Genomic DNA, 26,105 nt, shown 5'->3' with positions numbered 1-26,105 from the left:
CAAAACACGCGCCACTTTCTCAACCAATGAGAAGCCAAACCAAAACCAATCGTGCCTCGCTCGCACGCATTTTCCCGCGCTTGGCGCCGGCTACATGTATTTGCTTCGAATTCTGATTGGTTCATTGCATTGTTTACCTCTGTTGTTATTGGTCAGAGTAATTACTTTGGTTTTGGTTTTACGACACTCAAATAAAAACTGCTCTAATGGACTTTTTGAACCTTCTAAATCACAGGAAATTGGAAAAAACTTCTTACCTATAACGTTATTGATTTAATTTTCACTTATCCTCTGAGCACAACAACAAACAACATTAACCACCTAGACAACAACAACTATGCCACAGAAACTTACTGCCCAATACAGTGTTCATTTGATTGTCAAATATTTACATGGTTTTGACTAAAAAGACAGCAAACTCTCCGTGAGAGTGCCCCTTTAATCACTCATTTGGAACATAGTTTCAGTTAATTAAAAAAACACATAAAACATAGCGTTTGATAAATTCATTATTTCCTGATCATTGCCTTTCTCTGCAGCATTCAGTAGCCATTGTACACATGCCTTCCCGTCAAAGCAGTCTTTCTGTCTATGTTGATGGTAAACTCATGATAACCTGTGCACTGAAGTTTCCGTCTCTCTCGAAGGTATGGAAAGAACAGCTTGATATAGCTTTCTTTTGAATGGTCACACTTCAGAGTCATATCACAATCTTCACAACCTGTACAATCTTAAAGGGATTATGTTACCCAATGCGCATGCACTTGTTGATGAGAAACACTTTGGCCCACCTTTTTTCAAATACTGTTGGAGAGTTCAGGAAACTGTTTCCATCTGTTTGAATGCCCCCCTACCCCGCCCTTGTCTTTAAGAGGCAAGATATTTTGTTTTACGAACTCGAGCGTTCATGAGAGGGTCCCCACTAACCTGAAGGTGTGGATCCACCATTGTACGGAGACCACTTTTTTTGATAGTGAAAAGCAACCTTGTTCCTAGGCGGGCTAAGGATGATGGTGGGGTGGGGGGGGGGGGTGGGGAAGCACCTTATGAAGTATACTATACATCCATGGAGACCCAAGGGGATGGGTATCGGGGTGAGGGTTAATACAACACAGGCAAGATTAGATTTTTCTTTTTTCATTTTTATTCACACTTCCTTGCAGACCTTCTTTTGGCTTGTCACGCAATCTTTCCTCCCCGATGTTGGCTAATGCTAAAGTACATTGTAATAAAACAATAAAGAAGAAAGACGGATTTAAATGGCTTTAGGGGGAGTGTGCGGTGGTTAGAGGAGCTTAGCTTTCGAGTTAACTACCTGGTGCATGAACCCTACGTTGTGACTCTTAAAGGTTTATAAATAGTCCTTTATTAAAGAAATTCAGTAACACAGCTATTGTGTATGTTCTTTCTTATTTTAGGATCTTAACATCTGTCAAATTGGTTCTGGTGGTCCCCAGACCATATTCGTTAAAAGCCTGTATTCGAAAAATCGTTTCTCCTTCCCAGACTCTCAGACAGAGTTAACTGCTGAACCGAGTTCACCACATTGCTTCACCATCGCAGCAGGCTTGCAGGACTACGTGTGGGGTGTCCCTACATCGTTACAGGGCCAGCTAGGACCTGTATGTGTTTTCAGTGAAGGTCTACAGGAGAAACACATCATTGCGTTGGACGATGCAGGTAAAAGGTCATGTAAGGCTAAATTCACTTCGTTTTAAAGAGTGGTTTTCGATTGTGTTCACAAAACCAAAATCAAAGTAATTACTCTGACCAAGCGCAATGCACCAATCAGACTTCGAAGCACGTATAATTATGTAACAGGTGCCAAGCGCTGTAGGTAAAAGGTCACGTAAGGCTAAATTCACTTCATTGTAAAGAGCGGTTTTCAATTGCGTGTCGTAAAAGCAAAACCAAAGTAATCACTCTGACCAAGCAAAATGGACCAATCAGACTTCGAAGCAAATACATGTAACCAGCGTCAAGCAAGCGTCAAACGCAGGAAACCGCGCACGTGCAAGGAACGATTGGTTTTGGTTTGGATTCTCATTTATTGTGAAAATGGCGTGAACATTGCCAACCAATCACAGAGCGCAGTAAAGCAAAACCAAAACAAACGCGAATTACTTTCAACTCTCAATTGACAACTGCTCTGTTGCAACAAAGTTTGAAATACAATAAAATTCTGAAATTAAGCACGTGACCCGCACAGACAATTTGTTTACATTTTGTTGGGGAAATATAATAACAAGACTTGAGGCCAGTTGAAGAAACTTCTAATATGATGCCACAAATTAAAATTGTCCTCGCTTATGATGGTAATGCAGAAGACCTGCACCCTTCAAAAGCTCTATTTTCACTAGACACTGATAACCAGTCAACTAGACCAACCATGTAAGATGTTGCAAATGGTGCAGGTCGCTCCATGGTATGCCGTGTGTACTTTGTTCGGTGATCGCTTCTTTACCTTACTGAACATGAAAGTTCCCACAATAAAACCACAAATTATCGTGGTAACAGAAGTGGGAATGGCTTTTTTCCAGAAGTTTTTCATAGTTCCAACATGATAATTGTTCAGTCGGTACTTACATTTTTTCCCGTTGTTGTTGTTGTTTTTTACTCAGGTCCAAATGACCTCAACCTCTTCCAATCGGTTGATAATGCCACCTCTACACAGCTGGCTTTGAATGACTTGGCTCTTAAGCTGGTGCTTTTCTACAATGCCAAGGTGTGTGCTAAGAAAGTTATCGTACTTGAGTACGAGCTATACCAGATTCCGGCACAATCTAAGGGTACTTTAATTTCCATTTATATCAGAACTGGTCGGCCAAACCAGTCAGTCGGTTCATGGAATGGGTCATGTTGAAGGCATCATTCTGCAAAATTTTCAAACTTGAGCACTCTGAAAATGGTGCCCGTTATTCTGAAGAAATTTGAAGTACCAGCATATAATCAGACCATCAAATCTGCGCATTCAATTTTGCGAACTGTCTGGTGTTGTCCGGCCAGTTCTGACAAATGGAAACGCCCTAAAGTAGTTCCTTATTTTTCTTATGGATAGTAATAGCCAGCGAACCACGCGCGAAAATTGTCTCCTCGCGGGAGGCACTTTTTGCGCGCGTTCGTGGTTTGCTCACTTTACTACAGCAGAGTAGTTAGTCTGTTGTTGTTTATTTTTAGGCTGGCAGTGACCACATGTGTAGCGATTTGACTCCAGTTCAACCAGGGCGAGTTCAGCTAGACGGCAGGTATGTTTTTTATAAACAGAATTATAAATCTTCTTCTACTGTCAGCTAATTGGTGGATTAGATATGAAGAGCAATACTCGGAAGAAGGGTAATTTTACCTTCGGGTTTCTTGGAAAAATAATTTGACAGCAGAATGCGCCAGGACAAGAATCCGAGGAAAAAAATCATCACTCTGCCGGTGGTATCATGCATCAGACACAGATCGAGCAAGGGAGAAAGGGTGGGTCGATCGGTAGATTGAAGGTTTAGTTTTCTACCGTCGAAAAACTTCGAAACGTGCTATTCATTCCAGGGAACGGCTAAGATAGTGTTGTAAGAGTAAGAGCTGGCTACAATTTGCTGTAGTGTATTATTTGTTATGAATTTCTCAAGTAAGAAGGCTCAAAGCAATGATGGAATTTATTGTTCTTTAAGTAAGTTCTTAGAGTAACTACTCGCTGGCCCAGAAAGTAATGTTTATGGTAATATCCAATTGAAAAATGTGTTCCTAATTAATACAGTCAACTCTCTCATAAGCGATCACCCTTGGGGCACAACAAAGTGGTCGCTTACGGGAGGTGGTCGCTTACGGGAAAGATCAACAAAATTAGTCTAATACTGGATTGATTAATTAATTACATAAAAATATTACTTTAGCAGCTAAAATTAGGCAAATAGAAACCAATTTCTTTGATTTTTTCACATCTATTCATTCTTCTAGGTCTGGCTCGCCACAAATAAGGCTTGTAATAATAATAATAATAATAACAATCTTCTGATGAAACTTTGTATATCATTTTGGAACAGATCACTGTAGCAATTCCCATTTACCTAGTACAGATCTAATTAAAGCTATCTTCTCTGTTTGTAAAACTGTTATTATCTGTCAGCAGTCTGGGGTTACGTCATTAAAAATTGAACTTTTGTTACTTCTGAGTAATGATTTACTAACGATTATGTTGGGTGGTCGCTTACCGGAAACAGAAAACAAAAGAATATGTGTAATTTCTGGCCTAAAAAGTGGTCGCGGTCCCTCAAGAAATTTGAGTGGCGGTCGCTTACGAGAGAGCTCTTGAAAGAGTATTTAACTGAGGAACAAAATGGTTGTTTACAAAGTGGTCGCTTACGGGAGGTGGTCGCTTACGAGAAGTGGTCGCTATCAGGGGCACCCAACGGATCGTTTCGGTAAATTATGTGTTCGGAAGGTCCTTAACCCCCTACAATTTTCTAAAAGGAATTTTCACTTCAAACTTTCGTGATATGGGAAATTTAAGGCCTAGTGTTTTCGGATTGATAAAAATGTTGTTTCGGGTACCGAAAAAAGGTCAGCTAAGATTTTCGGAAAGGAAATAAGACCTAAGGTTTTCGGGAAATGGGCAAAAATGCCCTACTAATTTCGAAAAGATTCAAGTTCCCCTAGAGTGACCGAACAGATAAAAAATATTTTAGCGTTGCCTAAAATGAACCCATAGAGCTTTAAAGCCACTCCAGATCGCCTAAAATAACGTTTCAAAGGATCTGAGAGAAAATTGTCGTTGGGTGCACCTGCGCTATGAGAGAGTTGACTGTAAATATGAAAGTGTAGCATGATTTTAATTCAGTTGGTAATGTTGTTGGTTGATTTTCCCCCTTTAAACAGATTAACCAGCCACACTGTGAGATGTGTGACGTGGGATATGAAGGTAAAAATAACCATACAAGACAGGTCTGCCTTACCCGGGAGCTCAGACTTTCACATAAAAATGTGAGGTGTGGTCGTCTGTAACTGTGTGGTTAAAATTCATGTTTTGCTGATTCATCTTTTGGCAAAACAAGAATTTGGTGCAGCTGAATGCGTTTAAATTTATAATAATCACCTTAAGGGCTATTTAGATACGTCACAGAGCGGTACTATAAAAAGAACCTTGGCCAGGCCAAGTCACCGGTCAGTAGACACTGAGTTGTCAGCATCGCATAGTCCGTGCGGTGAGATAGAATAAAATATTGACAGAAAAAAATTCAATTCGTTTTTGAATTTGTATCCTGTAAAAGCTAGGTTCACTGTCAAAGTAAGATTTGTGTAACTTTAAAGTGGTCGTTTGGAAATTTTCAACGATCAGCCCCGCTATACTGTCATAAGACAGTTATGGAAAAACAGGTTTTTAATTTGTTTCCGTTATTTTGCAGGACTTTCTTTGTTGTATTGGCGGCATGAAGACATTTTTACCTTTGCTGGAACAAATTCCTTACTTTGAGCCAACACCTTACTTGAGCGGGTATTAAACTTGAATTCTGGTATTGAGTATTCTAAGTTCCATCAATCCCATCGTGGATAGATGAGTTTTACACCTGCCATGAAGTTGTGATACTTGTGAACCCGGGGTACTCAACAAAGCCTTATACGGAGGCTTCGCCCCGAAGTATAAACCCTTAACCTTTTTATAATATACTAGTTTTTGAAGAAAAGGTCAACCCTTTCATATACCTTCTATACAAAACAGTGTCCCTTTCTAATACCAACAGTAGAAAGACTGCATCTCTATTTGAGATTTTTGAAAGACCCTTAAATGACAGCTGTACCTTTTACATACAGTCAACTCTCGCCTTGCGGACACCTCGCTATTACGGACACTCCGATAATACAGACAGCAGCTAAATCTCCGGCAAAAATAGAGTACATACGTTTGACTGAAACAAATTCTCGCTATTACGGACTCTTGCTATTAAGGACACTAACTCGTGGTCCTGAGGGTATCCGCAATGAAGGGACTTGACCTAACCCTTTCTTATACCTTACCCCTTTCACGTACCTACAGCACAAACACTGCATCTCTGTTCGAGTTTTTTGAAAGACCTTTTTAAATACCTTAACGACGGTTTTCCCTGCCCTTTTATGTACTTCAGCTCATGAAATCCTGGCGGAACCTTCTCATATAGTTGGTTACAGGGAGTACATTCCTACCCCCCCCCCTCCGGGATTGTGAAACAGGACGGCTATTTACCATTCATCTGTCACCTGTTGTCGTCTGATTTTCTCTTTATACCACAGGTCCCCCAGCTCTACCTCAGAAGAGGACGTCAGTGAAATAGAAAGCATTGAGACTGCAAACAGTCTGCCCAGTAACACAAGCCCTAGCCCATGCGCAGAACAACAAGAGAAGGAATGGGTCTTCATAAATGATAATTTCAACCTTCGGTCTTACAAAAAGCGGATATACGAACTCTGCAAGTCACACAACTTCGATGGAGTCGCGTTATTTTTGTTTCTGCTTCTAAGCATTTTTACAGGACACGACATCAAGAATGAGGAATTCGCCGAAACATTGTCGTACGTTGGCAGCATCTTAAGAAACATGGACGTGAAATTTATTAACGCTCGAGTTGTGAAATCATTACAAGCTTTGGTGGAATGCGTGACAAATGAGACTGTGTTACAGAGCGTCTATGAAAATCTCTTGTTTGATTTTCGCATTTGGAGCTCCAGCGAATTTATCGTTAGAATTGGACATATTCAGTTTATTACCACACAAATTAAAGATAAGCCAGAGAGATTTCGTTCAGAGTACGGCGTTAGGTATTTTCTTGATATTATTACACAATACTATGGAGAGAATGGAACCATGGGAAATTCCGCTGGACGGAACCGAGAGAATGAAGTACAGTTGGCCCAAGAGGAAGTGAAGATCATCAGAGCATATTTGTTAGGTTTGGACTTATAGTAATTTTGAGAAAACACACGATGCTTTTGAAGCTCTGTTAAATCCTGTATTTTTAATGTGTAAAGGATCTCGTTCTGCAAAAAGCACTGACAGTTCTAAACTCAGCACAACAGGGCACACACGGTATCATGGGATGTGAAACAGACGGCAGAGAATATTTGTACAAAGTGAATCAGCTTAACTTATCATGGGATGCCCTATTATGAGGGTATATCTATGACAAAATTCAATGAGCTAAAACTGAAAAGGGTTTAGTCAAATGTGAAATATACCGAGTCAAAGGTGGCAAAAGAAAGACCACGGCAAGGGGATGAAATACTAAAAAAGCCACTATTATATAGGTATCACGCAGAAAAAGGCATCGCGCTAAAAGGCAACACGCAAACAGGCATCACGCAAAGAGGCATAACGCAAAGAGGCAACACGCAAAAAGACATCACGCAAAAAAGTATCATGCAAAGAGACAACGCAAAAAGGCAGCATGCGAAGAGGCATAACGCAAAAAGGCATCGCAAAAAAGACAATTTGCAAAAAGGGCACCACGTGGGAAGTTTACTTAGGATCCAGGCCTGGATCTAAACCAGTATTATTTAGTATAACTGCAAGCAAACCGAAATGATATTCGAACGAGACATTCCATCTTGCTCACCTCGTGAGGTGCTTATTCAGTACCTTAGGCGTGCCCTGATTGATATGTTACGACAAGTCCAAAACGGAATTGACAGTGATTGCATTTCTTTCCGGCTGGAAAACTTAATTGATTTACTTTTGAGATCGACACATCTTCACCAACCTCGCATTGGTATCGTTTGTATCATTACTCAAGAGGCGTATAGCCTCGTTAAGTAAAAGCTAGTAGAGATGAAACGGTGTCTTGCCTGTTGGCGGCCATGGCGAACTCACGGTATGGAGTTCCCAGCAGACAACGCGAGTTCAGTCCCTACGGAAGTCTTCTTCCCTTTAGTGAGATGTCGCTTTGTTTTTTGCCATTTTCAGTGTTACCTTTTGACATTTTGCATTTCTCCCTTTTGTGTGTTGCCTTTTTGCGTTATGCCTCTGTGTGATGCCTTTTTGCGTGTTGCCTCTTAGCGTTATGCGTCTTTGCGTTATGCCTATTTGCCTGATACCTGTTTGCGTGATGCCTTTGCGTGATGCCTCTTTGCGTGATGCCTATATGATAGTGGCTTTTTTAGTATTTCTTCCTCTTACCATGGTCTTCCTTTTGCCAAGTTTGACTCTTTATATTTTACAGTTGACTTAACCCTATTCAGTTTTAGGTTACTGAATTTTGTCATAGATATACCCTCATACCCTATAAACAGTTTCCAGTAAACTTAAACTTACAGGCTGGAAGACATGTTTCGAGCAGACATTGAAAATGATAGAGTGTCTGTCAAACAGTCTTCAAGCCGCAAAAGCATTGTGTTTTTTCTCAAAAATTCAATTTGCCGTTGTTACGACCTCTTTGTACTTACCTGAATTAAGAGAACGTATGAGAGGCTGTATGGCCAAGTGGTGGTCAGTGGTTAGAGGCGCGGACTCGTAATTTGGAGGTCCCAGGTTCCAGTCCCCTCTCTGACCACCAACTGGATTTGTTTTATGGTAGTCTCCTGTTCAAATCTTCCCCCATTCTTTGTAAATAGCCAACTGACAAGCCTCCTTGACAGTTGGGAATTTTAAGAAGCTGTTCAGTTTGTTTGAAATATTTGTTTGATGTAGGTGGGCCCACAAAGCCCCTAGCTTTAATCTAACAGTGTATAGATACATTTGCTTTACTTAGCTTTACTTACGTTGTCGGGCCATACCATAGTTATACCATGACGTATTGTCAGTGATAAATTATTTAAAGTGATCAACGTTTATTTCATAGATCCGATCAAGTTCTATTTGACAGAGAAAGTTAAAAGGGAAGAAGTGTGTCACATTGTGGAGTACTTGACATGCGTTACAGATCCTCAACATATCATCGAAGTTATGGATGTTCTTTTGTCACTCTGTGAACAGGCGTCCAAGAGCGAGATGGTTAAACGACTGTCAGGTTTGGAAGATGGGGGGGAGGGGGGACTTCGTAGAGGTTAAAATTAATAGAGACACGCTACCCCTCCAGGCAGGGTGTGCCAAAACCTATGTCCAATTGTTCAAGACAAGTAGAAATTTAGTTTGGACATGTAACTCTTTGACTTGGCTTGTCGGTGGTACAAACACATTTCTGATTAATGAACAAGCACAGAAACAGATGAAAATTGACTTGTTGATGATGAGTAAGAAAGTGAGAGTGAGGACATTGTGTGCAAATTCAAAAAAACTTTTTGGGCTAGCACTTTCGGTTTCGTACAATCAAATTCTCTATGATGATTGTCCGAAGGACAAGTGGAGAACAAAATTTTTCTCTTACCGTACTTGAAATCTGGGTTTTTTTCTCCATGTTGTCTGTTTTTTCCTCCATGTGCACAAGGTTTTCTTGACAAATGATGGATCAGAGAATCAACTCTGTAGTTTGTGTTAAAGTGCTTAACTGTTGTTCCGCCAGCATTGAAGACACAAATGATATATCAGAGAATTAACTCGTCTGTAGTGCATGTCAAAGTGCTAAACTGAACCGTTCAAATTCTTTCTGATTGTTAACCCTAGTAAGGAAATGGGAGACCATAGTGTTGTGCTTTGGTCTCATGGCGACTGTTGCCAAAACTTCATGTTCACATGCGGAAATACCGCCAGCGATGCAGTCTATCAGTTTAGGGTCTCTTAAAGAACGTACCTTGTTTTTTTTTTTTCATTTTCATCTTTTCCATTTCAATTTTTCCACCTTTGTTTTCATTCAGATCCCAGGCACATCCCAGTTTTTGTGACTCTACTCATCAGTCACAAACATGAACAAATCCGCCTCAAGATCCTCAAGCTCATGGCTGACATCATGACGTCCCAGAGTGTTCCAGAGGGAAACAGATGCTATTGGCATTTGAAGCCGATAGGGCTCTCAGCCGTGACAGAGAAACTTTCAGATGGCGCATCTTGGGATGGTGCATCTCAGCTCCTTGAGAAAAGTTTCCTCCGACTTGGCGTCTCTGAACACGACGAGAACAAAGGCGTGGATGTCTTGATGCATTATCACGTGGTCCTTGCCGTGTTAGAAATGATAGCGAATGGGGATCTGGACACTAAGCTTTTTGTCAGTGACATGGTAAGGGCGTTTCTCTTCAAAAATCGAATGACTATTGCGCCGTGTAACACCACATCAAATGTACCTGTCTGTCCGTACACTGCCCATTTGAAAGATGGCGCGCGATCTAAATTCAACCACTACGCCAATACTATCAAATGTTTTACGGCCAGTTGGTGGTCGTACATAATGTTAATGAAGGTGATGATGATAATGTTGATGATGATGATGATGATGATGGAACGTTTAGCAGCGGCTTTACATAATTTGTTATGAGTTTCTAAATGTTACTAGATTGGTTTCGTATGACAACATTTCAAACTTCTCCAATTAAAAGTAAAGTCTCTTGCTTTTAAGATTCTACAAGCACTTGATGCCAACCACCTCAGCCAAACAGGAGAGGCTGAGATGGAAAACGCGTTAATGTTCATGCGCCAAATGGAGGACTTCATCTTTAATCCAGGTATTGCCGCATCACTGCAAGTGATGTTATTTTGAGTGATGCTTTTCGACGTTCATGTTTTTTTTTTAATAATTATATCATGGTAAACTGCATTTAAAGAGTAGCCTGTGAACAGCCTCCGAAGTGGGGTATGGGACAAGGAGCTTGGTCTGGGAGCCCCCAGACCTATCATCCAACCGACCTCTCGACCTCATTTTCTCTTCGCCAAATATCCCACTTGGGAGCCTGTTCGGAGGGTAACTAGGTGAGACAAATTATTAACTAAGTATATGAACGAAATTGATTTTTTTTAGCTGGCATTACTGGAACAGGAAATTACGATGAATCAGACAAATGGAGTGTAAAAGTAAGACCGTTATTATTATTCATTTATTTATATCAGTATTATGTAGGAACATCTGGTTTAGCATATGTAGCTAAAATCGTGGATACACTGTTAAGAAACTTTTATCGATCTACAAATTCCAGCACAACAGTGATACATCAACGACTCCAACTTTTTTATGTTCTTGGGCTGAATTCTTTTTAATGATAAACATACTGTCACTAATCACAATATAAAACCTAACACTACTCACAATATAATACCTACATTACTTACAACATGACTCCTACATTCTTAGGCTGGATAATAAAATTTGTCGCTCTCGTAGTAAAACTCTGACATGACGGTTTGTACATTTCCTAAGCTTAATTTCAAACAGTTTGCTTTGTTTTTGTCCAAATTCAACACTTTGCTCCTTTCAAACGTACATCTAAGAAGTGGTCCATACAGGAAAATTCAGACTACTCAGGGAGCCAATCAGATTGCTCCTTTTCAGCTCGGACTAGATTAGCTATAAAATAAATTGCGTTCTTACTTTTCACCAGCATGTTGAAAACGTAGTGCTTCTTCTTGAAGTGTTGAACGTGTGGGATGAAGACGAGGACAACGTAAAATGGGAAGGGATGGTTCAAGTGGGAGTAAGGATTCTCTTGGCTTTTATTTCACGACCGGAAACAGAATACTGTGCCACGGCCTCATACAAGCTTAGTAAGTTCTTGGAAGCCCGAAAAGTTTTGTCACAGGAAGAGCTGTGCTATATTTTGGGACGATTACATCAAGCATTTGTTGCATCAAGAGAAAAAGGTATCAGTTTGAGAGTTTTACCTTGGCGAAGAAGGAAATGAAAAGATTTTTTTTCATTCTTGAATGTTAAAGATAACCCAGTTATTTTTTCGTGTGTACTATGACCAGTCTTTTTCTTCTCGCAGGAATGTAAGGGGGCAAAACGCGCGAGCCTGTGCGAAATCCTCGCACGAAATGCGTTAGCGTGTGCGAAAACAACACCTTCGTGTGTCGGGTTCTATTCGTGCGCGGGAGGTGAAGTTTCTTGCGCGGCAGTGAACTTCGCCCACTCTACTATTCCTTCGCCCAAAATGCGCGAAGGCGTGCAAAAATAACACCTTCACGCGTCGGGGTCTCCTCGCTGGAGTTGATGTTCACCCACGCTTGTGAGCTTCGCCCACCCTACTGTTCCTTAGCAGAAACAAGAGACTACAGATAGTAGTGTAATTTTCGTGGTCAGAATAAAGACTTGTAATTTGACAGAGTGTAGTGAAGGTTAGGGAGTGTAGTAGACTGTATTCTGAAATGTCAGCCGTCTCCTCCCCCTAACCCACGCCCCTGTGGGTTTAGGGGGAGGAGACTGCTGACATTTCAGACAAAGTAGACTGCTGCAAACAGAAACTTGTGTTCCTAGGGTACTTTTTACAGTAATTTACTACTGGTTATCTCGAAGTCACTCGCGTTTTCACAAAACGAAGTTTTGTTTTCCTTGACTAAAACGTACTTTACTCACCAAAACTAAAATGATGGGGGGTCAGGGTGATTAAATTTGACGGAACAATGTACCCTACCATTGAAGATATCTTGTTTCTATGGGTGCAAGTTTTTTTTTTTTTGGCGTTTTTGCTTACTACGGACTTTAAGCAACCACGACGGCAATGCCAACGAAAAGGTCGCTTGAAAATATATGTTCGCGTTACTTGCACTACTTCGCAGCTTTTCCAATTCGTCAACTTGTACAATGTAGCCAAACTATATTGGAACAGAATTGGTGGGAAAGGCGTTCAAGTTAAGACAGAGAATGAAAATTTGCCGTCATGAGCTCACGTTCTCCGCAAAACCTTAAATTTAGTCATTTTACGTTGTTGTTTTGCCGACTCGACGAAGAAATGTACCAAAATGCAACGCTTTATGAAAAGTGTCGAAATTCAATTGTTTAAGTACATTTTATTCTAAAAGACTTCTGTTCGTATTTTTAGCGGGCAGCCGTAATTACGCCTTCATCGTTCCCGTCGTCCATCTGCTGCTGCTTAAGTACTACAAGACTTTATCGCTGACCATTAACATGCCACCTTTTCCTGCCATTGACCGCACACAACAGCAGGCTCAGAAGGAGTTTCTTGAGTTAATGGAAAGTAAAGAATTTAAGGCTATGATGGAACAACAGATATATCCAGGAATGAAACAGTACGAAAATGCATTGTAAGTAATGTTGGATTCCTCGCTGTTAGCGGGTTTGTATACAGGCTTTTCAACAAATGTTGTACGTGCCAAGACCACAAGTTGATATTGCTAATTAGACTGTTCACAGTCCCCCTATATTTCCGTGAGATTTGGGGATCTGGGGAGAGTATCTAAACTACTGACTCAACTAACCCCCACTCCTGCTCCCCTCGGTAGTTTAGACACTCTCCCCAGTTCGCGCTCGCTTTTTCAAACCAAGATGGTGACAGTTCCATCGAAACGTACCAGTCTCGAGAATTCCACGGAAAAATAGGGGGACTGTGAACAGGCTAATAGCTAATTTATTGATGTCTTTACCACACTCAACCATGGCTCATCCCAACAGAAAAAAAATCAAAGGCTCCTGTGAGCCAACTCGTGAATGCAGATGACACATCAGTAATTGAAATTAAGACGGCTACGGAAACTTCCTTGAGAGCTAAAAGAAATTATATCTTTGCCCGATTATGTAACGAGAAATAACCATTCTTGTACTATAAAAATGATTGTCAAATTATTCTCTACAGATTGAATAAGATTATTCTGATGCGCCGATTAAAAAAAATTCACGTGTTTTGTTATTCAAAGTTTATAGAAGCACGCCATGTGCAGCTACGTCATGAAAATTCGTGTCTGATAGTCCGGGGCTACTGGATTTTGCGATCAGGCTAGTGGATTCTGACCATCACTTGCCCGATGGGCAAGTGAAGTTTTTTTGGGGATTAAAATTACAAAATTACTGTAGGGCATACTTTTTTTAACTTCCAGGTAGATTTGTGTTTTTCAAGCCGTTCTCACAAAGGGAAATCTTTTGAGCAAAGTATCCCATTACATTTCATGCCCGACATAAATGCGTGAAATTTTTCCTTTGGAGTTCAGTCCACGCAATCTTCAAGTAAAAATAATTTGAAATATGACTACCTCTTGCTAAATAAGAATTATTTATCGACCGCGTCCTTTTGCTTTCCCACAAATTACTAGTTGCAAATTGCGAAAATGAAACATTTTTCCCTTTGAAACCTCTATGAAAGCTGACAAGATCTTAAAGTGTTCATTTCAGCAGAAATTTGCATAATTTTGTTTACGACGTCACTGATGCGTGACATGGCACTTTCCGTTTTCGCGTGAAATCTGACAGCAAAACTAGTTTTTTTTAGCAAACTAATCTACTTGATGTAATACTTTTGTATGAGAAGGAAAAATATGATGAAAGATGTCGAGTTTTCATGTATGCAAAAAGTTGTGATTAGCAGTGAATTTTTCAGTTAATAAGAGTGCTTCTTTCAGCTGAGGACATTTTCTGGCGGGAAATATTTTTTGGCGGCAAAATTTCAAGTTGCGCAACGCAATATCACGCATTCTTTCTGACTAAAACGATTGAGTTAGTTCAATCGTGAAGGGAGGAAAGGTTAAAAAATCGGTGAGGCCTTCAATAAATAAGGCCACTAGTGCTAAACGTGAAAACTCTAAAAAGCGTCTTGTTTATTCAAAGTCCGTGCCGACAATTACTTTTAAATTAAATTATCTTTTAATTAAATTATTTCTAAATTAAATTATTTTTAATTCTTAAAAGACACCGCACTTTGTGGAAAAAAACGAAAAACCTATAACTTTGCTCAGATTCAACAAAAAATCTCCATTCTTACACTAAAATGATTGTCAAATTATTCTCTACAGAATGAATAAGAGAATTCTGATGCGTCGTGAAAAAAATTTCCTCGCTTTTTTTTTTCACTAATTGAGTTTGCGACCCCGGACTTTCTGAAAAACTGAAAAAACTTGTAACTTTGCGCAGATTTAACGAAAAATCTCTATTCTTGCACTAAATGATCGTCAAATTATTCTCTACATATTGAATAAGAATATCCTGATGCGCCGTGAACAAAAAATATTCGCTTTTTTTTCCACTAATTGAATTTAAAACTCATTCACTGCGCACGCCCGAAAGTTAACGACAGAACCAACCAACCAACCTTGAAGCGATCAGTCAGCCATCGCTATAACTCGTTCATTGCGCATGCGCGCATTTACGAGTTAAAAAATAGATGGCGGCTGTACATTTTACCACAATAGCTTGCGAACCTAACTCAGCGAATAGGCACATAGAAAGCCATTTTTTGTGAATTTCGTCCCTGCACTAACAACATTGTGTATGCTAGGTTTGAAGCTTCTAGAACTTTTAGAACTTTTAAGAATTATGGGTAAATGTACAAGTCGCCATCTTTTTTCGGTACGGTGAATTGAGACTTTCCTGAGTAGTGAAAATGCTTATAAAACACTGCAGTTTACACAATAACTTGTTCTTTCTTTCTTTCTTTCAGTTCAAAGTTGTCGTTGGCCTCTGGCCGGTTTTATATGGATTGCTTGTCTGGCTTCACAGAGAGCTTACACAGAAAACAAAAAGCACATGAGGAAAGCCGTGAAAAGTTTGACGAACAAATCACTTGCCCATTCAAACAGCTTCAGGATTCTCAGCGGAAACACATAAAGAGTTTATCTGAGCAGCAAGAACATCACAAAAATAACATCAGTCGTCAGTGGAAAGTACTGAAAAGGATGCTAATGTCAGAAAGGTCGCCTTGGAGAAGCAGGTGTGTTGCCGTTGTTGTTGTTGTTCATGCTGTTGTTGATAATTATGTTGTTAAGAAAGGACAGATTTAGGTTTCAAAAGCTGGTGCTATGTAGGGTCTAATGCGACAGACCGAGAACTGTGGAAAAAGAGATTTCAAGGCCCTAAACTCCAGTTGGGGATGATGATGAAGATGATGATGTTGTTAATGAAGTTACTGTCCTTCCTCTAATCATTGATACTGAGATGTTGTTGCTGTCTGGAAATGATTACAACAAGAGCAGGGGGAGGGTGGATGGCGCAGTGGTTAGAGTACTCGCCTCCCACCAGTGTGGCCCGGCTTCGATTCCTGGACTCGGCGTCATATGTGGTTTGAGTTTGCTGTTGGTTCTCGTCCCTGCTCCGAGGGTTTTTCTCTGGGTACTCCGGTTTTCCTCCTTCCACAAAAACCAACATTCCCACATTCCAATTCGACTTGGAAACAGTTGATGGAAGAGCCACTCTCATGAAGCCACTAAAATTCCCATTTATTTTATTTATCTAAATAATGATAAATATGATCATCGACATGGCGTGATGATGTGATGTACACATAAGACAATGTCTCGTTTGACTTTCCTCTAAATGACTAAAAGATAGGATATCTTATCTGAAAGATAAGAGATAACCTGTCTGACAGGTTTTCCACTAGGGAACGTTTCCACTTGTGTCGCTCTCGATGGGAAGAAGCAAACTTTTGTTTGCTTGATGCCGCAAAAGCATTTTTACACTGATGAGTTTATAATGACTATGTCAAATGTATTACGATGTTGTCGCAATCGTTGCTTAAAGTAAAACCAAGTAGTACAGTTCTCACACCAATTACGGCGACATAAAAATTGCGAGAAAACGTTATTGCATAAATATGCCATTTTCCGTGAAGGGTACAGTTTAGAATACCTAAAGTGACAATTGCTCTCCAATAGAGCAGTTTTCAATTGCGTGTCGAAAAACTAAAACCAAAGCAATTTCTCTGGCCAATCACAACAGACGTAAACAACACAATCAGCCAATCAGAACTTGAATCAAATACATGTAATCTGCATGAAGTGTGGTAAAATGTGCACGACCAGGCACGATTAGTTTTGGTTTAGCTTCCCATTGGTTGAGAAAATGGCACGAACTTTGCCAACCAATCACAGAGCGTAGTAAAGCAAACCAAAGCAAACGAGAATTACTTACCTTTGGAGGTACTTCACTTTAATTTCCGTTCCAACCAGTTGGACCAGAAACTACTGTTAGTTCCATTTGCAAAAAATTTTCATTTCCATTTTGTTGTCTACTTGTGCCATCATTGCGCCATCACGTTCTTCAGTTTTGTGATCAACCAGTGAGGTTGCATGTTTGGAATGACAGAGAGTTTGTGAAATATCATCTTTCAAGAAGGATGGGCTCCTTTTAAGTACTGTGCCCCAGAGAAAGACAAAAATTTTACTGTTTCCTTTTTAACTCGTGAATTAGCGCATGCGCAATGAACGAGTTATAGCGATGGTGGACTTTTTGACTTGGTTGGTTGGTTCTGTCGTTAACTTTCGGGCATGCGCAGTGAATTAGTTTTAAATTCAATTTAGTGGGAAAAAACACGCGAAAATTTTCTGTTCACGGCGCATCAGGATATTCTCATTCAATCTGTAGAGAATAATGTGACCATCATTTTAGTGTAAGAATGGAGATTTTTCGTCAAATCTGAGCGAAGTTATAGGTTTTTCGTTTTTTTCCACAAAGTGCGGCGTCTTTTAAGAATTTAAAAATAATTTAATTGAAAAATTCAATTAGTGGAAAAAAACACGCGAAAATTTTCTTTTCACGGCGCATCAGAATATTCTTACTCAATCTGTAGAAAATAATTTGACAATCATTTTAGTGTAAGAATGGAGATTTTTCGTTGAATCTGAGCAAAGTTATAGGCTTTTTCGTTTTTTTCCACAAAGTGCGGCATCTTTTAAGAATTTAAAATAACTTAATTTAACAATAATTGAATTTAAAAATAATTAAATTTAAAAATTCAATTAGTGAAGTGTCGGAAAGATCTTTGAATGAACAAGACGAGCATTTACGTGACTTGCGTTGATGTATGTTTAGCACTAGTGGCCTTATTTGTTGTAGGCCTCACCAATTTTTTAACCTATCCTCCCTTCGCGATTGAACTAACTGAATAGTTTTACCCAGAAACATTGCGTGACGCTACTTGAAAGTTTGCCGCCAAAAAATATTTCCCGCCAGAAAATGTCCTCAGCTGAAAGAAGCACTCTTAACTGATAAGTTCACTGCTAATCATAACTATTTGCATACATGAAAACTCGACATCTTTCATCATATTTTTGCTTCTCATACAAAAGTATAATATCAAGTAGATTAGCTGAAAAACATTAACTAGTTTTGCTGTCAGTTTTCACGCGAAAGCGGAAAGTGCCATGTCACGCATCAGTGACGTTGTAAACAAAATTATGCAAATTTCTGGTGAAATGAACAATTTTAGATTTCTTCAGCTTTCATAGAGGTTTCAGAGGGAAAAATGTTTCATTTTCGCAGTTTACATCTGGTAATTTATGGGAAAGCAAAAGGACGCGGTCGATGAATTTTCATCAACTGTTTAATACATACCGTGCAGAATTTAGTAAAATGCATGTGTACAGGATCAAAACCTTTTTGTCACGCTCATTGAATAATGAAGCAAAATACAGACAACTAGCTTTCATTGAAATAATTCTTATTTAGCAAGAGGTAGTCATATTTCAAATTATTTTTACTTGAAGATTGCGTGGACTGAACTCCAAAGGAAAAATTTCACGCATTTATGCCGGGCATGAAATGTAATGCGACACTTTGTTCGACAGATTTCCCTTCGTGAGATCAGCTCGAGCAAAGTAGTCTGCGTAGCTCACCGGAAAGCCGGGCACGAGGGCCAAAACGAATTTTTTAGTACAAGAATGGTTATTTCTCGTTACATAATCGGGCAAAGATATAATTTCTTTTAGCTTTCAAGGAAGTTTCCGTAGCCGTCTTAATTTCAATTACTGATGTGTCATCTGCATTCACGAGTTGGCTCACAGGAGCCTTTGATTTTCCAAGTCAAAATAAAACCCGGCTTGCATTTGATTGAGTAGCAAGGACAGCCAGTGGGACGTGTTACTAAATTGTACAGTAAGGCTTTTTTAGATTGTATTGTATGTGTTGTAAATATTGTTAGTATAATTGTAACCGATTGTAAGTGGTGTAGGTATTGTAAGTGTTGCGAGCATTGAAAGTATTGTAAGTATTGTAAGTAGTGTTTAGTATTGTAAATATTATATTCTGTGTCATGTAAAACTAATAAAAATCGTAGAAAAAAGTTTCCGAAATTTCCAACCGAAAATTTTGACAAAATGAAAAGCATCCCTGCGCTCCCTCTTCGCTTTGCGCTGGTGTCCTGTGGGAGGCATCTTTTAGCTACGTTTTCACTTGAACAGGCATCATTAACCGGTTCTATTATTTCTGCTTTACAGGTTACCTAACGAATCACACTGGAAACTCTTGTCCACGGAGAACTTTCAGCGCATGCGCCTCAAGCTAACTCGAAACTATACATTCACGCCCCACACTGATGCCAGCAGGGCGCGTGACATCGAGGGAAAAGTTGACGCCCGTGAGACCTCTGTGCCTATGCATGTCGCAAAGGAAGCTGTGGTACAAAATGTAGATGAGGACATCGTTGAAATCGAGGACACTGGAAGTCCAGTGGGAACACCAACGAAAGAGAGAATGCGAGCGATTTCGGAAACCGAAAAATCAGTTTTAGGTAAACAACAACTACCTTAGTACTGTTTAAGGTTGCATTCTATGGACAGTATGCCGGAATACAAGTAAACGGTATAGTTAACACATTTTTTGGCTTAGTTGAAGTGGGAAGACTTATCTGCGAACTTTTACTAGCACATTGAAATGTCCAAGAGCCATTTCGTTTTCCGGTAGTAACTCCAAAACATGAGGGATAAGGGATGAGGGATGAGGGATTTTTTATTATCGTAATAAGTCCAACGGGAAAGGGTCCACCATATCTGAGTTTACCACATTTGAGGTATCAAATGCACTCCTATAACCTTTGATTTTAATCTTAGTGATCATTGTATGTTTTAATATTCACCGTAATACGGTCAGTCGAACGCACTTAAAACCCGCTTGATTGGATCACGAGGTAGCTTTTTCTGTAGTTAACCATCCGTTTTCACGCTCGTCTTAATGGCTAATTGTTATGAGCTTTATGGCTTTTGAAGACTGAGGGTTCTTTAAACTTTCAGTTAAGTCCAGGGTACAAGTTGAAGTACAATTCGTGGGATGCACTTCGCACTGACTTGCTTCTCATTACCAATCATCGTCGTTTGACTCGTTGCGTTTTTACGTTTTCTTTTACAAGGTTGAAAAGGAAAAGAAGATTGTTCACACAAGGCACAAGACTAGGAATTCAGCGTATCATTGCATGGCAGTACTTGATATCAATTCTAATTTTTAAATATTTTGTTTCACTTTAGATGAAGATTGCGAGCTGATCACGCTTATGGATATAGTGCCGGGGAAGTTTGAGATCACCACTACGCATGTCTACTTTTATGCGGATGAGACCGCTGGCCGAGATTTCCAGTGGCCTCTGAGCGAGTTGAGAGAAGTTCATTTGAGGCGCCACAACCTCAGGAGAAGTGCTCTGGAGTTTTTCCTGGTCGATCAGACAAACTACTTCTTGAACTTCGATAAGGAGGTACGTATTTGGTGTTTTCTTGTAGAGAAGTACAGTCAAACAAGCGACCACCCAAAATGTCAAGCCTATGTGGTCGCTTACCAGTGGTCAGACCACAAGGGGTCTCAATTTTGAACTCATTAGCATAAGCTGACTCCAGAGGTTTAGTAGCCACAAAAACGTTTTTCAACTTTTCAAAATTATATTGTCCAAGTTGATGGTTTGCTTGTGATAAATTACCTAATATGGTGAATAGGATAAGTCTATTTCAGGACACCCGGTGCCTTTAATTGTGACATTCATGTCCCCTGAATTATCCAAGAATGTACATGTAATAAACGGCTAGACTGAAATTGTCAACAAAGTACTCAGAAATTGTTTCAACTTGGCAAAAAGTTTACTCCCTCCCATTTCGTGTCACGCCCGAGTCAAAAGTTAGAGAATTTCATTACAAAATTCTTAATAATACAGTCTTCACTAATGAAAAGCTGTTTTGTTTCGGTTTGACGCAGTCCCCAAATTGTACTTTCTGTCAAGGAGAACCAGAATCCATAGAGTATCTACTCTTCATCTGCAAAGTTTCATCTGACTTTTGGAAACATGTCTTGTCCTGGCTTAGAGACAATAATATTTGTATAACGTCCTTGAATCTAACTGATGTAATCTTTGGTAAGCTCGACAAAGAAGAGGATTATTTCTTGTTTAATCACATATTATTATTAGGGAAATATTATCTGTACGTAAGAAAATGTAATGGTATTCTTCCCTTTCTTGGCGGTTTCATAGCCAGGACAAGACGTGTCTATACTATAGAGCTCCATATTAAGAGGGAGAGCGGTAAATTAACTTTGCACTTAAAAAAGTGGGAAAAGCCACTCACCATTTCTTCTTAACCTGTTTACAATACAATAAACGGGCTATTCTTATCACCTAATTGTTGTTAAAATTGTTTTCTTTTTCGTTTATCTTCTTTCACCTTTGTATTCATTAATTATTAGTTTTTTCTTGGTTCATTCAATTTATATCTTGAATACTATATGTAAGTGTAAGTATGTATGTAATTATGTGTATATATGTGTAAGTTTCTATAATAAAAAAAAAAATGTTAAAAAAAAAACTTTAAGCCATTTAAGGGACTTCAGGGCTTCTGAAATATGATGGTACTTTCTGAGACCAGCTACCATCCTGCAGGCGTAGTTCTGGACTAGCTGAAGTTTTGCAACGTTCTTCTTACTCTTGCTACTCCAAACTGTTGAACAGTAAAATCATTTACTTAAAACGAAAGCATTCGTCAGATAGATTGATCAGAGTTTTTTGATCTGTATGCTCAACCAGGTCCTTTGTAACAGCTACAGGCTTGATTTCTGTTCCCAATATTGTCGCACTTGGTAGAACGGCAGGTAAAGTCCTTATGAGTCGTGGAACGCTCACAAACAGGAGCTTTGTTTTGTCTGGGTTTATGAGCAGCGAATTTCTACAGCACCAACTAGATAATTCGATAATTTGATAATTTTGCAGACGACAGTAAGGTAGTGTATGTAAACGTATAACGTATGTGCAAAAGCAATTTATTTTTGTCATTCTCGTCTGCCGTCGCCGTCGTCGTTGCATAAGTCTTTATTATCATAGTCTGCAGAACAGCCTTTGTTTTTTTTGTTTTTTTTTTTCCGTTTTTCAGGCGAGCGCAGAGTGCGAGACACGCATGACTCGCCCTCCCGCTCGCCTGAAAAACGCAAAAAAAAATAACACCTGTTCTGCAGGCTATTGTTATCAGGACACCTGGAACAAGCTAAACTAAATCATTTAACACGGTGAAAATGAAAAGTTGCGAAGTAAGGCTTCCATCACCGTCAGTTTTTAAAATGCGACTTTCCTGTTTAGATTCGCAACAAAGTGTACAAGAAAATCACGTCCCTCCGTCCGCGCAATTTGTACTACGTCGGTGCCGGATCTCCTGCAAACCTCCTTAGGACCTCCGGGCTCACAGACAAGTGGGTACACAGAGAGATATCCAATTTTGAGTACCTTATGCAGCTGAACACCATCTCTGGAAGGACCTACAATGATCTGAGTCAGTACCCCGTGTTCCCCTGGGTGCTTGTAGACTACACCTCGGAGGAGTTACATCTGGATGACCCTGCCGTTTATAGGGACCTGTCCAAGCCTATAGGGGCGCTTAATCCGGACAGGGTAGAGGCGATAAGAGAGAAGTACTTTGTTTCTTTTGATTTTAGTGTTTTAAATTCCTTAGGTTATTAATCTCTAAATTTTTCTCTAAATTCATTTTCAGTCACGACTTGGTGAAAATTGAGGAAACAGATTTTGCCAGAAGAAAGTACAGCTCAGTAGCTTTCAGTCGAAGGATTTCCTGGCAACCAACTGCTGGCTAAAGAGCCTGAGGAACAAATGAAACTCTACAATGTGACCATTCAAATGAAAACTACTAAGCAATACTTTCCTGTGGTGCTTTTTATTATGCTGTAAGAGGTGGTCCTAGCTTTTGAGTCTGTGGGCATGAGGTCCTAAAGTGTGACCATTTAAATAAAAGCTACTTAGCAGTACTTTCCTGTGGTGTTGTATAAGGTGGTTCTGACTTTGGAGTCTGTGGATGAAATCCTAAGGTTTGACCATTAAAATGAAAGCTAGCGAGCAGTACTTTTTTTTTTTTTTTTACTAATTTCCGCTTTGTTTCTCTAAGGTCAGAGATACCTTACTTTTGTACACTCTTCACTCCGCAGATACGATACTTTTGTGGATCCCAGTGGATTGATCCCTAAATTTCATTACGGTTCTCATTACTCCAGTTCAGCTGGAGTCCTTCATTACATGTTACGCGTGGAACCTTTCAGTACGCTTCACATTAAACTGCAGAGCGGACAATTTGACTTTGCGGACAGACAGTTTCATAGCATCCCATCCACCTGGGATTTCCTTTACTCAACGGGAAGAGACGTAAAAGAATTGACACCCGAGTTTTTCTACTACCCAGAATTCTTGGTCAACTCCAACAGGTAAAGTAAAAGAGCGGTTTTCCATTGAGTGTCGAAAGTAATTCGCGTTTGCTTTGGTTTTTCATTACTGTTTGTTCCTTGTGTTTTTTACATCTGGCCAGAGTGATTACTTCGGTTTTAGTTTTACGGCACGCAATTGGAAACCACTTTATAGCATAGACCTTTATCATGGTAATTTAAAATTTTGATGTACACCGGGTAACGAAAACCTACTCACATTGCTGGACAGAGCACAATGATATCAGTAAGAAGGCCAGGTTTAAGAGTCCTGTCTCTTAATTGAATAGCAAAGATATCGTTCCTTAAAACCTGCCCGTTTCCACACAAACGTCTAAAAATTGTTCAGGCTGATCGCAACTATAAATTTGCTATTTTAAAAGACAAGGCTCTAAAACTTGGCCTTTTTACTAGTAAGTATGGTAGGGATGTTTTTAGGCCTCTTTTTTCGAGGGGGGATAAATTAACGCCGATGATGATGTCATAACGTATTGTCTTGATCTCATAAATATAATGCGGTGGAGGTAACGTCATAATCCCGAGGGACTGACGTCTTCGAAAACTATAACAATCTAAAAATAAACTAGTGAGGTCACCCGGTGGTGGGTGGAGATGACGTAATCGGAAACGGTTACATCAGATCCAAAAAATTGGATTGTGAATAGTGTCATCATATTATTTTACGAGAGGAGGAGGGAACAAAAGAAATGAGGAGGAGGAAGATTTTCCTCCCCCTCCTCCTCAACACAGCGAAACTAATGCTGGTGTTGGTTTCGTCCCAAATTAGATGATGAAACAGCAAATGGTCAGCAATTGGTTAGAGAAACTCGAGCAAGGGTTTGAGCCAATGTCAGGTGTCAGCGAAAGCCACTTTTGATTTTGCACAATCTTCTGATTGCTTAGCGTAACGTAGCATAACATAACGTAACGTAATGTAACGCAACGTAACATAACGTAACGGTTTTAAATTTTTATCACAAACAGCTATATATTATGTATGTGCTGGTTTCTATGTGGGGTATTTACAAATGAACTGGAAAACAAGCCTTATGTCACAGGTGGACATGCAGCTTCAAATATTACAAATACTTCACGTTACTTGAATCTTTTCATAGGTTTGATCTCGGTCACCTCCAATGTGGGCAGGCTGTTGATGACGTCATTCTCCCGCGCTGGGCGTCCTCGCCTGAAGATTTCGTGTACAAGCACAGGCAGGCGTTAGAGTCTGATCACGTGTCAGTACATCTGCACGAGTGGATTGACTTGATATTCGGTTACAAACAGAAAGGTCCTGCTGCTGCTGAGGCCTTGAATGTATTTTCCTATTACACTTATGAAGGTGAGAGCCGTGACAGATTAGAAGAGAGAGAAGAAGTCTTACTCTAAAGCATTGCAGCCATAAGTATTAAAACGTGAAGAAACCTCTTCGTAATGTTTTATTACAGCTTTTAATCAAAAATTAAACGAGCTTACCTGTAAGTGATGTTTGAGTGTAATTCTCCTGAGCCATTGCGTAGGAACCACGTAATCCCTTCGTTCCTACGCAATGGCTTAGGAGAATCACAATCAAATTTCACTTACAGGTAAGCTCGTTTAATTTTTGATTCTCCCTCGCCATTGCTGACGTCACTACGGGACCACGGGAGATTTTAAAGCAAGGTCATTACGAGACAACAACATCAAAGCAACAAGTTTAATGTAAGAACAGTAGACGTGTCAAAGTACAATATGACACCTCAACAGTTGCATACAAACTTTCTGTTAAACATTAGATAAGACTGCCTGACTAAAATTAGCATCAGGACTTTCATAGGGTTTGTCATAAAACAGAGCAAAAGTAGATGCATTTGACCATCCAGCAGCTTTCATGATGGTTGCTATGTCCAAACCAGACTTCTTTGCAGCCGAAGTTGAGGCTGAACGAGTGCTGTGGGCTCCAAACTGGTTTGTATCGATACCAGCATTTGCCAAAACACACTTGACCCATCTTCCCATGGTATCTTTCGAAACGGCCTTAGGTGGCTTTACAAAACTTATGAGAAGTTGAGTTTCTTCTCCTCTGAGAGGTTTCGTACGAATGACATACTCCTGTGGACACGCTACAATACAAAGTCCAGGATCCTTTAAATATGCCTGGAAAACATGGTCATGTACATGTGCACCAGGTCTTGTTTGTTTCACTGGTTTAGAAATAGAAAATGAACAACTAGACTCTGTCAAGGTCATGTACCTAATATCTAGCAGGTGTATAGTTTGAATACGCGGACCTGACAATAACATTAACAGTATGGTGAGCTTCCAAGAGAGCTCCCTCAATAATAATTAACGAACATGCTCAAATTTGCGTAAAGATTGTAACACAACATTCACGTCCCTGACTCGTCCCCAGTTGTCTTCATCTTTATACAGGGCACACGAAGCGGGGAGAGATGGGTACCGACAAAGGGAGCGCAAGGTGCGATGGCCCTCCTCTCAAAACTCCTTTCATGAATCTTACAACTAAGGGATGGCTCCCAGCAGGTGTATTGTCTGGAAAAAACAATGACAGCTGACAATGCACTCCGAGCTGTGTTCAAGCAGCTATATCCAGTGCCAGATTGAAAAAGTTCTATCAAAAATTCAATAATATCTGTTACAGTTGGTTGCAAGGGATCACTTATGCCATCTCGCAAGGTAGGTCAT

At 39.9% G+C, this 26,105-nt stretch overlaps 1 protein-coding gene across 2 annotated transcripts in view; it reads left to right on the top strand.

The window, feature by feature from the left end:
• Positions 1–26,105, top strand: part of LOC146472436 (neurobeachin-like protein 1) — a 54,909-nt gene that overhangs the window by 11,460 nt on the left and 17,344 nt on the right. The window contains exons 10-29 of one of the 2 annotated variants that reach the window (XR_014866628.1): positions 540–647; positions 1,419–1,680; positions 2,622–2,725; positions 3,178–3,245; positions 4,864–4,906; positions 5,391–5,479; positions 6,253–6,908; positions 8,793–8,960; positions 9,745–10,103; positions 10,440–10,545; positions 10,839–10,891; positions 11,416–11,674; positions 12,853–13,075; positions 15,418–15,687; positions 19,190–19,482; positions 20,213–20,436; positions 22,297–22,625; positions 23,154–23,426; positions 24,539–24,762; positions 25,833–26,096. Coding sequence is in view for 1 of the 2 variants with exons in the window: in XM_085119776.1 (XP_084975902.1) it covers positions 540–647; positions 1,419–1,680; positions 2,622–2,725; positions 3,178–3,245; positions 4,864–4,906; positions 5,391–5,479; positions 6,253–6,908; positions 8,793–8,960; positions 9,745–10,103; positions 10,440–10,545; positions 10,839–10,891; positions 11,416–11,674; positions 12,853–13,075; positions 15,418–15,687; positions 19,190–19,482; positions 20,213–20,436; positions 22,297–22,625; positions 23,154–23,426; positions 24,539–24,762 (4,111 nt within the window). In the remaining variant the exon portion in view is untranslated. The remainder of the gene's footprint in view (positions 1–539; positions 648–1,418; positions 1,681–2,621; positions 2,726–3,177; positions 3,246–4,863; positions 4,907–5,390; positions 5,480–6,252; positions 6,909–8,792; positions 8,961–9,744; positions 10,104–10,439; positions 10,546–10,838; positions 10,892–11,415; positions 11,675–12,852; positions 13,076–15,417; positions 15,688–19,189; positions 19,483–20,212; positions 20,437–22,296; positions 22,626–23,153; positions 23,427–24,538; positions 24,763–25,832; positions 26,097–26,105) is intronic. The other variant, XM_085119776.1, reaches the window with a different exon arrangement.

This window comes from Pavona decussata, unplaced genomic scaffold (assembly GCF_977016875.1).
Source record: "Pavona decussata unplaced genomic scaffold, jaPavDecu1.1 SCAFFOLD_100, whole genome shotgun sequence".
NCBI classification, from domain to species: domain Eukaryota; kingdom Metazoa; phylum Cnidaria; class Anthozoa; order Scleractinia; family Agariciidae; genus Pavona; species Pavona decussata.
This window is presented reverse-complemented; position numbering and strand designations above follow the sequence as displayed.